Here is a 12,095-nt window from a genome sequence, read left to right on the forward strand (position 1 = left end):
AGGCACTGACATGCTGGACAGTGAGGTGCTGCATCTCGCAGCTTACCACATTTCTGGCCCTATATGTTACATTTTAAATAAATGTCTAATGTATGGTATATATCCCACTATGTGGAGAGAAGGCAAAATAATTCCCTGACCTAAAGATGGCAGACTGGCACTTACTGGGCAGAACTGTAGACCCATTACCATCCTCCCTGCGCTCAGTAAACTGAGGGAGAAAATTGTCTATTTACAAATACAAGAATATTTTGACTGCAATGGTCTGTTCACAAAATTTCAACACGCTTACAAAAACAACCACTCTGCTTGTTCTGCACTTATACAAATGACAGATGACTGGTTAAAAGAGATGGATAACTATAAAATGACAGGAGCAGTGCTGCTGGATGTTAATGCAGCATTCGATGTCATTGATCACAGTCTCTTGACAGGTAAACTTGAATGCTATAGATTTAAACCAAATGCCATCTCATTTATGAAGAGTTATCTTTCATGCAGAACTAAAAAATAAATAAAAAAATTATTACATTGGCAACTCTAAAGATCTAGAGTGTGGTGTGCCACAGGGCAGCTGCCTTGGACCACTCCTGTACTCCATTTTCATGACTTGCCATCTGTTTTGCACAAAGCAAGTGTACAAATGTATGCCGATGATTCTACACTTTGTTACGCAGCAAATATTAGTGGAGAGCTAGACAATGTTTTGACTTCTGAGTTAGATTCAGTCTTTGATTGGATACAACGAAAGAAGTTCGTATTGAATATCTCAAAGACCATCTGTTATTTTGGGATCAAGTCACAAACTGTCATCTAGACCTACAATGAGAATGAACTTGTCTGGTGAACTAATACAACAGGTTGATAAGTTTAAATTATTAGGAGTTATAATAGATAGTCAATTGTCATGGTCAGAACACACTGACAGAATAATTGGTACCGACATCTCTATGGTGAGAAAATGCCTTCCTCATGTTATTGAACACATTTTGGATCAGGTAGTTAAATCTTTAATTCTAAGTCATCTGGACTATTGCTCACCCCTTTGGTCCTCGGCATCGAAGGGTCTGCTGAAAAAACTACAAATTGCCCAGAAAAGAGCCGCCAGACTTGTTTTACATTGTCCCATGACAGCAAACACAGAAAGTATGCATTGTAAACTCTCGTGAAAAGTAGAAAAAAGGCTTAAGTTCAGTCCCATTCTTTAGCAACACTGTTTGCTCCACAAACCTGAGTTTTTACATAATCAAATTATCAGATGTAGTCAGATTCAAAATCATTCCACTATATCAGATGACGGTCAAATTAAACTACCATGCCCAAAATCCAATGATTGGAAAAAGGCAGTTATTTATCATGACATCAAACTTTGGAATAGCTGCCCTCTCTATATACGACAATCTAACAGCAAGGCCTCATTTAAATATCATCTTAGAATGCATTACTTAACGGCTGAGCAATAATCCAGTCCGACATGTATAATGTCCTATTTCTGCGTTGGTTCTTGTTTGTTCCTGTTGACTGAATGATTGGTCTGGAGACTAAGATCAGCTTCTTCAAATGTAATAAAATGTAAGATTACCCAGCACTAATGTGCTGTTGTTAGTATTACCAGAAACATGATGTACATTAGATGTCTATTTTGACTGATGTGATCTGGAAATATGATCTTTTGATGTAAGGTTGTTTTCTTTTTCAGACCCCAGGAAGACTAGCTGGTGGCATTGGCATCAGCTAATGGGGATTCTTTAAATAAATAAATGCATCAATGCAGATGTACTTCATATTGTAGCGGCTGTGGGGGGCCGCTGGGGTCGCTGCGGCGAGTGACTGTGTTCCGGGTGGGGGGACCGCTAGGCATCATGGGTAGTTATGTGTTCTTTGGGATTGTTTTATGGGGTTATTTGTGTGTTCAAAGACGTTCTTTTATTACTGGTTGCCTTTAGTTGTTCCAATTCTACGTTCTGAGTTCATTTTGTGTGTTCATTGTTTTCACATTGGGGAGTGACCTCGGCCTGCGAGCCGGTACAATGTAAGTGAGTTCTGCGTGCTTATCTTGGTGGTGACAATATATTTCACTAAGCAGCCATTTTCTTATTTTAGAGACATAAAAATATTTGACACAAATATTGGAAAACGAAATGCCGAGGTACGGATGTTCTGGAGAGGATTTATTTTAAAAGTTACATGTGTGATGGTAATAATCCTTGCTAGAGCTGACTGTTGTTAGCACTTCCGCTAACTCAGCTAACACTTCCGGTCACTACAAGGATTACAGTGGTTGAAGGTTGGCTACAACCTGTTTATTTTTCATTTTTAAAATTATAAAGCAGATAAAAAAAATTAATCAGTGCAATTTGGGGAACTGAAAGTGGTTAAAAACAGCTTAGTTTATACCAGAGATCCTTCTGAGTCATACTAAATCACGTTTTATTCATTGAAAAAGGAGAATTCTAGTTTTCCGTTGAAGCATTGGCAGCATTCATCAGTAGCTCTCGACAGGCTACAATCGTCCAGTGATATTGATGTATCGTGTTCAGAGCACGTTTTTCTGCCCTGTTGTAGACAGAGACAGTAACGAGAACTAAATTACACATATTTCTATTTCCTTCATAATAAAACCATTCTGACTTTTTTATTGACTAGCACTGACATGACTTAGACTTCATGTAATGGATGCAGCATTAATAGAAGACAACAGACTGATCTTTTTGACTCAAGACGGCATTTAATGGGAATAAAGCAGGGCTTCCATAGCTTCAGCTAGCTTTGGCTAACAACTTGAAGCTAATTAGCCACAAAGACTGCAGATGTGAACCAAGCTGCAATTAGTGCTAACTAGCATCTCACACTCGGTCTGATTTTTCTTGTCTTTGAACCAGCTGCTCAACAGAACACAGCGCCACATCCTTAACTTCATGTTGAGGTCAAATATTAAACAGAACACGAGGTTTTCTGCCCCAAAGAGCCAAAACTACAGCAGAGGTCTGTCATTCCAGAAAAATGAGTTCAAGAAGTACTTCTGGTCAAGAGATTCCAAATATAAAGTAGCTGTAGTTCAGCAGAGTACCCATGATAGGGTTCATCTGAACACTGGAGACAAAATAGTCGCTGCACAGTCTCAATACAGTGCCTTGTGAAAGTATTCGGCCCCCTTGAACTTTTCAACCTTTCGCCACATTTCAGGCTTCAAACATAAAGATATAAAATTTTAATTTTTTGTCAAGAATCAACAACAATTGGGACACAATCGTTAAGTGGAATGAAATTTATTGGATATTTTAAACTTTTTTAACAAATAAAAAACTGAAAAGTGGGGCGTGCAATATTATTCGGCCCCTTTACTTTCAGTGCAGCAAACTCACTCCAGAAGTTCAGTGAGGATCTCTGAATGATCCAATGTTGTCCTAAATGACTGATGATGATAAATAGAATCCACCTGTGTGTAATCAAGTCTCCGTATAAATGCACCTGCTCTGTGATAGTCTCAGGGTTCTGTTTAAAGTGCAGAGAGCATCATGAAGACCAAGGAACACACCAGGCAGGTCGAGATACTGTTGTGGAGAAGTTTAAAGTCGGATTTGGATACAAAAAGATTTCCCAAGCTTTAAACATCTCAAGGAGCACTGTGCAAGCAATCATATTGAAATGGAAGGAGTATCAGACCACTGCAAATCTACCAAGACCCGGCCGTCCCTCTAAACTTTCACCTCCAACAAGGAGAAGACTGATCAGAGATGCAGCCAAGAGGCCCATGATCACTCTGGATGAACTGCAGAGATCTACAGCTGAGGTGGGAGAGTCTGTCCATAGGACAACAATCAGTCGTACGCTGCACAAATCTGGCCTTTATGGAAGAGTGGCAAGAAGAAAGCCATTTCTCAAAGATATCCATAAAAAGTTTCATTTAAAGTTTGCCACAAGCCACCTGGGAGACACACCAAACATGTGGAAGAAGGTGCTCTGGTCAGATGAAACCAAAATCAAACTTTTTGGCCACAATGCAAAACGATATGTTTGGCACAAAAGCAACACAGCTCATCACCCTGAACACACCATCCCCACTGTCAAACATGGTGGTGGCAGCCTCATGGTTTGGGCCTGCTTTTCTTCAGCAGGGACAGGGAAGATGGTTAAAATTGATGGGAAGATGAATGGAGCCAAATACAGGAGCATTCTGGAAGAAAACCTGTTGGAGTCTGCAAAAGACCTGAGACTGGGACGGAGATTTATCTTCCAACAGGACAATGATCCAAAACATAAAGCCAAATCTACAATGGAATGGTTCACAAATAAACGTATCCAGGTGTTAGAATGGCCAAGTCAAAGTCCAGACCTGAATCCAATGGAGAATCTGTGGGCAGAGCTGAAGACTGCTGTTCACAAACGCTCTCCATCCAACCTCACTGAGCTCCAGCTGTTTTGCAGGAAGAATGGGCAAGAATTTCAGTCTCTCGATGTGCAAAACTGATATAGACATACCCCAAGTGACTTGCAGCTGTAATTGCAGCAAAAGGTGGCGCTACAAAGTATTAATGCAAGGGGGCCGAATAATATTGCACGCCCCACTTTTCAGGTTTTTATTTGTTAAAAAAGTTTAAAATATCCAATAAATTTCGTTCCACTTCATGATTGTGTCCCACTTGTTGTTGATTCTTGACAAAAAATTAAAATTTTTTATCTTTATGTTTGAAGCCTGAAATGTGGCGAAAGGTTGAAAAGTTCAAGGGGGCTGAATACTTTCACAGGGCACTGTAAGTTGGTTGTTGTATATATATGTACAAATTAAGAATAAAAATAATAAACAGCTGTAAAATGGGAGCTTGTGGCTATTTTACTGCAACAAAAAGAAAAATTAAGAATAAATTCTGACAACTATCAACACAAACATGCGTGACAAAACTATTTAAATCAATTCTTTCTTTCTAGATGTATATAGTATTCATGTTTGACTCGTGTGAGCAGCAGAACCTTGATGGAACAGCATGTTATTGTCTGCATACAGATGTTGTCCAACAGAGTTCTGAGCTCCAGTTCATGTCTAGAAGCTGAGCTCAATAGAAGATGCTCCATGAAAACATCACTTCAGCCTCTTCACAACACTGACAGTTCTAGTCTCTGTTTGGTCCCAATAAAGAATCACTTTTAGACAATCAATGACATGATATCAGACAGAAATATGAGCTCCACTAACTAATGATTTCAAACATACGTTGTGAAGTTTTAGAAAACACTGCTGGCTGCTCTTTGCCTCCAGATAAAGTGTCGTCTTATTGATTGTAAAAAACAAAGAGAATCTAATGTGGTCAAAATCAAAGCTTGTTTCAACTAAAGTCTCTACATCACACACTACTGATGACCAGAATGAACTCCATGTTTTCATCTCATCAAGAGGAGAAACGGCTTTTTAATGACGACATCCAACAGTTCCTCCCTGATGATCACATGACCTCCTGACTGCTTCACCACATTTCAAACTGCTTGTGCTTCTTAAAGGGTCTTCTGTAAACGATGTAGTTGCTGAAGAGTCTGAAAAACACCAAAGCAGAGAGCAGACGTCATCATTCAGGAAGAACAGCATCAGTTCAGCTCATCTATCCACTGGTTTCTCTGTGATCCTCTGAGATGAATGTTTGCTCACCGCACAGTGTGGATGGAGGAGTGGATGGAGATCAGCTGGAGGAGAACATCTGTGGAGGCATCTGTGATCTGATTGTATCTCAGACTGCAACACAAACACAACAGGAGATTCTCATTGATCCTCCATCTGATAACATGTTGACAGAAGGTCAGAGAAGCACATCAGTCCATCAAAAGGATCAAACAGAAAAGTAGAGTCAGTTTTTCTGGGACAATTTCCAGTAAACAGCCTCATTTTCTTCTACAATAAGTTTGTTCCCATCATCTCCCACCAATGAACTATGGGAGCTAAATATGTTGCTTCTGGCTGCTTCACAATGTGAGTTCCAAAGACAACAAGAGGGCGCCGGCAGCTTTCTAGTCCTGTGTTTTTCAGTTTCGTGTGTTTTTTCTTGATATTTTTTCTTTACAATCGTTGGTGATTAAAGTTTTTTTATTCTACTTTTTTTAATAATCTTGGAGGAATGAGAAAAGTAAATGGAGTGGAAAAGACCGTTCCTCAGTGGAGTTCTACCTGTGGAGCAACAGAGCCAGCCGGCTATTGTTTATTCCCAACAGGAGCCTCTGATCTCACTGAGTTCTCCAAATCTGTCAGGATGAGACATAATATTCTGGAGGAATGTCGACGGAAGAGATGTAGAGGGAGACGAGCTGGAGTAAAAAGAAGAGGAGGAAGGGAGAGATAGTTTGAAGAGAGGCTTATAGACCGGCTCTTCCATCTGTTTTCAAAGGAAATGTTGGTTCTTTGGGTAATAAGATGGACAAGCTAGTAGGACTGAACCCAAATATCCGAACATTTGGTCGTGACGGTCTTATCCGGATATTGACTTTGAGATCCAAATATTCGCTGCCACCAACAAATCCTGTACTGCAATGAATGTGCACACGCTTCTTTTTAAATCACAAACCCAGTCAGTCATTGATGTTGGTACCTCAGCGGTGGATGATGCTCCCAACAAATGAGTTGAGAGTTTCAGAGGACAGCAGCTCTATGGCCGAGGTCTGACTCGTGACCTGACAGCACTTTTTGCCGCTAGCTGCGTACGAGTTTTTTTTGAGCACATGGAACGAAAGCAAGCATCTTGCTCCTTCAGTTTTTTGCGCCAGAAACCAACGGGTTTGCTGTCTCTGTTTAACTCTTCGAGCGACATTCAACACCATTTAATTTTAGTCTGACAAGGAACACAGCGGAATTATGTGACGATCGGCGTACGATTGTCCTTCTGTTAATCTGTTTGTCTGTTTGCAACATTACTAAAAAACTCACTGACGGATTTGGATGAAATTTTCAGAGGTCAGAAATGACCGCCTCATTACACACTTCATTCAATTTTGGCAGTGATGCGGTTTACAGTCTGGATCCAGGGATATGTTAAAGATTTCTGTATCACTGAGAGAGCGGCATGGCGTCACTGTAACTATGACAACAAGTAAACGCTACATCAGCTGTCTGCTGACGATCACATGATTGCGATCCCACTGCAAATCCACCACTAAAGCCTGGGTAAATCATACGACTGAGCAGCCTTGGCAGAGCACTGCACTCTCTAAGTGCTTTTCTTGAGCCCTTTATCGATGAGGATTCGTTTCCCTGGCTTCAGAGTTCTCCATGATCCTGACATCGGCATACAGAACTCCGTGAAATCATGTAAAACTCCGGTATGGATCTCAACGCCCCCACTCTACTTCCCATTAGCTAGTGATTTTAGTTTGGTTGAGAGCAAAAGCTGCGTTCCACTCATTCCATTGGCAGATGATCTCAATTGACAATGTCGTAGTATCTTTTTCTTTTCTGAGTCAAAAGCCGCATGCCGGAAATCCAGCACGGTGCCGGAATACTTGAAGCCATGCCTGCTCTGCTTGTGAATAACAGATGGTTTAACCCTGCACACGTTACCATCAAAGAACAGATCTGCAGCAGGACATTGAACTGTTAGCAGTTAGTCTGAGATCGTGCTATCTGCCACGGGAGTTCACTGTGATCGTCACCATTGTTGTTTGCATTCCTCCTGCTGCACACAGTGAGACTGGAGAGACCAGGTCCACCATCTCCTCCCACCCTTCTCCTCCAACCCAAACTTCTACCTTCACCCTCTCAAGCTGGCCCTCCCCTACCAGCTCTGGGACCTCTGTGAGCTCAGTCCCACCTCACCTCACTCCTAATCTCTGCTCTCTGTTGTCTGTGTTAACATGCTGCTGTTAGAAATTCATTTTCTATGAAGGATGAATAAAGTATATACTCTATTCCATAGAGCAAGTCTACTGTGGCTCTCTGAACCCTCCAGGAGGTCAGAGGGTCAACAGGCTGATGCTGAGTTTGGCCTCCCAGAGAAGGAACTGGTCTGAGACTTACTCCAGGACCTGGACTTTGTGCAGATGTGTGATGAGGGGCAGCAGCAGCTGGTCGCTGAGCTGACAGTCACTGAGGTTCAGCTCAGTCAGTCCTTCACAGGAGTCCAGCATCTGGATCAGATCTCCACAGACCCTCTGGTTCAGTGTGCTGTTACTGAGGTCCAGCTGTCCACCCAGAGCTCCACACAGGGACTCGGCCCGTCTCACCGTGTCCCTCTCAGAGTGGACAGGAAGCAGGGACAGCAGCTGGAGGAGGACACTTTTACTGACTCTGAACAGGACAAACAGAGCAAAGATCGACTGTCAGGACGTCCAACATGAAGGATAACAAGCTTCTCTCTGCTTTATCTCATTCTGGGCTCTGTCCCACCTGAGGCGGACCCTGTCCAGGACAGAAAACAGAAGGTCCAGTCCTCCGTCCTCCACCTCACAGTCCTGCAGGTGGAGCTGAGTGTCCGGGTTGCAGTGTTTCAGGACCATGGATGCGGCCCTGCAGTCATCAGCAGTCAGACTCAGAGGCTCAGTCTCATCCTCCTCTTGTAGATCCACACAGGACTGGCAGGACAGATCCAAGCGCTGCTGCAGAGTCCTCAGCAGGCCGGACGCTGCCTCCTGCTGGGCGTCAGAGGCAGCACAGCAGTGGATGAACCTCAGCAGCTGATTCCTGTCCACACTGAAGAACAGTTGATGCAGAAAGAAAGCAAAGAAACAGTTCATACACAGAAAACAGGATCTTTGAATACATACACATTCCAAAGAGAAGAAAACACACACAAACAGAAATGTAAAGAGACATTCCATCCTAACAACTGGAGTTTTACTTCCATCATTCTGTCCATTACATCCATCAAGTTCAACATCTGGAATCACAACGACATCACTGAAAATAAACCTGACGGCTCAGAAAATACAAGCAGGGACAGAATCTGACAGGCTGCAAACAAACTGTCAGCTTCTCTGGAACTTACTCAACCTGACGTCCATTTTGTCCTTCAGGTGGACGTTGGGGACACGTGGCAGGTGGACTGTTCATATCAGACCCACTGATGGATTTATGGAGCTGAAGAGAGTCTCTGGAGCTCCCTGCTTGATTGACAGTCTTTAAATGTGCAAACAGACCAACGTTTCAACACTACTGTGTCTCCATCAGGACTCTGAAAGGCTGTGAATGAAGCAGTGAGCTGCAGGAACCCTTCATGTTCTCTGGAAACTTGTCACAGTGCATTCTTATTCAGTTACAATCAAAGTCCATCTGCTCTTCTATTTCTGCATGGAATGAAGCCTTAAAATGGTCCAGAAGTCAAACCACAGACATTGAGACTGCACATGTTGACAGTAAAATGCTGCTACAGTCTTTGATTGTAAAGCAGTTTACTGCAAGGATCTGAAATCTTTTAAAGACCCCCACTCGTAAAAATCACTTTAAAACTTTGTTCAAACGTCCATATTTAGATTTCTATGAGCAAGAAGAGACATCAGAAGTGAAATAAGCAGTCAAAGGTCAGATGTAGAGGTCCATCAAAGACATTTAAAGGCATGAATTCTAAAAAATACTGGTAAATGTGTGAATCTGACACAGAGAGATGAGATGAAAATAATGTGGATAAAGACAGTTGTGATGTTAGAAAGTGCTGCAGAATGAAATAAGTGAAGACAGAATGATCAGTGGAGCATTAATACTGAGGACAGCTGGATCCTGTCCTGTGTGTTGGACAGCAATGATCGGCTGGAAACCGGCACTAATATCTGACCTGAGCTCAGAAACTCTGTCCAGCATAGAGAGGATGGACCGTGTTCCCTCTGCTGGGATGGAGGTCCACCGGAGGTTCAGTTTAACTCTGTCACTGTGTCTGAGGGTGAAGAGCAGAGCAGCAGAGTCCACTGAGTCCAGCTCTCTGTTGCTCAGGTTGATCACATGATCCAATGACCTCAGCAAACTGGGGACCATGTGACTGGTGTGAGCTCTATACAGCTCTCTGATGGAAGTCATCACCAAGCTGGGACTGGGCCTGAAAGCATCCACAGCATTTACAAGGACATTTTGTTTAAAGAGCTCAGAAAATGCTGATGAAAGATGAGTCACATCAGTAAACAGAGAAATCATTAAAGAAGACCAACTGTGATCCTGGTAAGAGGTCAGAAATCCAAACTGATCACCTTTTAATCACAATCCTGCCCAGAAAGGGAAGCAGACGAGCAGCGCTCTCCTGTAAGAAGAGGTTCATCCTCAGGTCCACAGTGATGGTCTGAGCTGGAGACTGCTGCAGCAGATAGTGAAGAAGCTCCCAGTTCAGGCTGCAGGAGGTCAGGTCTCCATCAACCGCACTCAACAAGGACAGCGTCAAGTCCTGGTCCTGGACTTCATGGACCAGGACCAGCAGCTGCTCGACATGATCTTCACTCAGTCTGCAGGTTTCAGAAAGACAAAATAATGAGTCTATCTGTGAAAGTATTCTATGCTTTGTTTTTGTTCAGAAGGTTGAGGAAGGATGTTTACTTGATGGGTGGAGGACCATGGAGAAGCAGCAGTGGAATGAGACACTGAGCAGGGATGCAGGACTCAGTGAGGACCAACTGTCTGACTGAACAGGATCTCAGCAGGGAACATAAACTACTGACAACCTTCAACAACGCTCTCTCTGATGCTTGATTTTCCTCAGTCACAAGACAAAGCTCTTCAACAGTCAAAGGACACATCAGTCTGCTTCTTCTGACCCACTGAAACAGGAGCAAGACCATGGCATTGGAAAGCCTGAAAACCAAAGAGAAAAACCAAAGAGCCGCCATCAGTGACTGAAGATTTAAAGTGGACCAAGGTAAAAGTCAGTGAAAGTGTTGAAATGATCACCTCAGACTGTGGAGTTGTGTTGGTCTTCTGAAGAGCAGGGAGGTTCTTCTGACAGACATCTTCTTTGCTGTGAGGCTGAGATCCACTCTGGAGCCACACAGTTGAAGAACTCTCCCCACAGAGCAGCAGGTCCTCCTGGATAACTTTCCTGTTAACAGCAGCTTGAAGTCCAGGAGCTGCAGCAGAGACACCAGCTGCTGGACCTCCTGTTTGGATCTGACAGAGATGGATGAACACACACTCTGGAAGAAGTCTGGACCACAGCTGGAACACAGCAAAGAAATTATTGCACATTATTAGACATCATATTATGGATCAGGGATGAGCACACAGAGTGATGACAGTCTGATTGTGTTTTCAGCTGTGATGACGTCATGCTGAATCAAACACAGAGAAACATCTGGATCTACATGATGTTAGTCTGTAAATGAATCATTCACTCTGGCTAATATGAGCTGCATTAGAAATAAATCTATTTGAAGTATAAACAGCATGATTTAACATGTTCAGTATCTGACTGACCTGAGCTCTGAGATATAAGGCAGACACTGGAGGAAACCCCTCCTTTCACTCTCTTCATGTGACCACCCTGTCAGCCTCGCTGGTTTCTTCTCTGATTGGAGTTTCAGCACTTCCAGGAGGATGGAGGTCTTTCTCTCTGAGAAGTCTATGAACCAGACTGCAGGACCTGCCTGGAAAACTGACTTTAATGATGGAAGGACACTCAAACCGGTTTCGGTCTCATAGTCCTTCAAATGAGAGAACAGATCCAGCAGAAAAGCACTCTGATTTTTGTCATTTCTGTCATTAAAAAGACCTGTTTCATAACTGCACACTGATGATAACAGCTCCAGTATCTTTTCTCCTGTCTGCTGTTCTCTCTCTGCTGCTGCACAGAACAGACTCCTGAAGAACCGGATTTTTTCATCAAGACCTAACCACGGAAGAACTCTGTAAAATGAAGAGGAAAAACCTGTTTCAATGATTTCATCTCAGTTGTATAAATACAACTACACATGAGGAATGAGCTCTATTTCATCAGTGCAGTAATAGATGGTGTACAGGTTACGGATTTAATCTTCAAAATCCTGATATACAGTGCCTATCATAAGTATTCACCCCCTTTGATGTTTTACCCTTTTATTGCTTTCATAAATCAATCATGGTCAATAAAATTTAGCTTTTTTAACAAAAAAAAATTATTGGAAAAAACTCTTTAATGTCAAAGTGAAAACAGATTTCTATAAAGTAATGT

General features: G+C 42.5%; 1 protein-coding gene across 4 annotated transcripts in view; it reads right to left on the bottom strand.

The window, feature by feature from the left end:
* The window catches only part of LOC110968810 (uncharacterized), a 77,690-nt gene that overhangs the window by 37,404 nt on the left and 28,191 nt on the right, over nt 1-12,095 (bottom strand). Inside the window, exons 11-19 of one of the 4 annotated variants that reach the window (XM_051941622.1) lie at nt 11,363-11,791; nt 10,841-11,104; nt 10,490-10,744; nt 10,150-10,398; nt 9,744-10,001; nt 8,363-8,665; nt 7,994-8,263; nt 5,642-5,725; nt 5,451-5,529 (exon numbers count right to left, since the gene is read on the bottom strand). The exons of 2 other annotated variants lie outside the window; for them this stretch is intronic. In XM_051941622.1, coding sequence (XP_051797582.1) covers nt 5,463-5,529; nt 5,642-5,725; nt 7,994-8,263; nt 8,363-8,665; nt 9,744-10,001; nt 10,150-10,398; nt 10,490-10,744; nt 10,841-11,104; nt 11,363-11,791 — 2,179 coding nt within the window. In that variant the 3' untranslated portion in view covers nt 5,451-5,462. Of the gene's footprint in view, nt 1-4,733; nt 5,530-5,641; nt 5,726-7,993; nt 8,264-8,362; nt 8,666-9,743; nt 10,002-10,149; nt 10,399-10,489; nt 10,745-10,840; nt 11,105-11,362; nt 11,792-12,095 lie in introns of those variants that run through there. One more of the 4 variants, XM_051941621.1, reaches the window with a different exon arrangement.

This window comes from Acanthochromis polyacanthus, chromosome 22 (genome assembly GCF_021347895.1).
Source record: "Acanthochromis polyacanthus isolate Apoly-LR-REF ecotype Palm Island chromosome 22, KAUST_Apoly_ChrSc, whole genome shotgun sequence".
NCBI lineage: Eukaryota > Metazoa > Chordata > Actinopteri > Pomacentridae > Acanthochromis > Acanthochromis polyacanthus.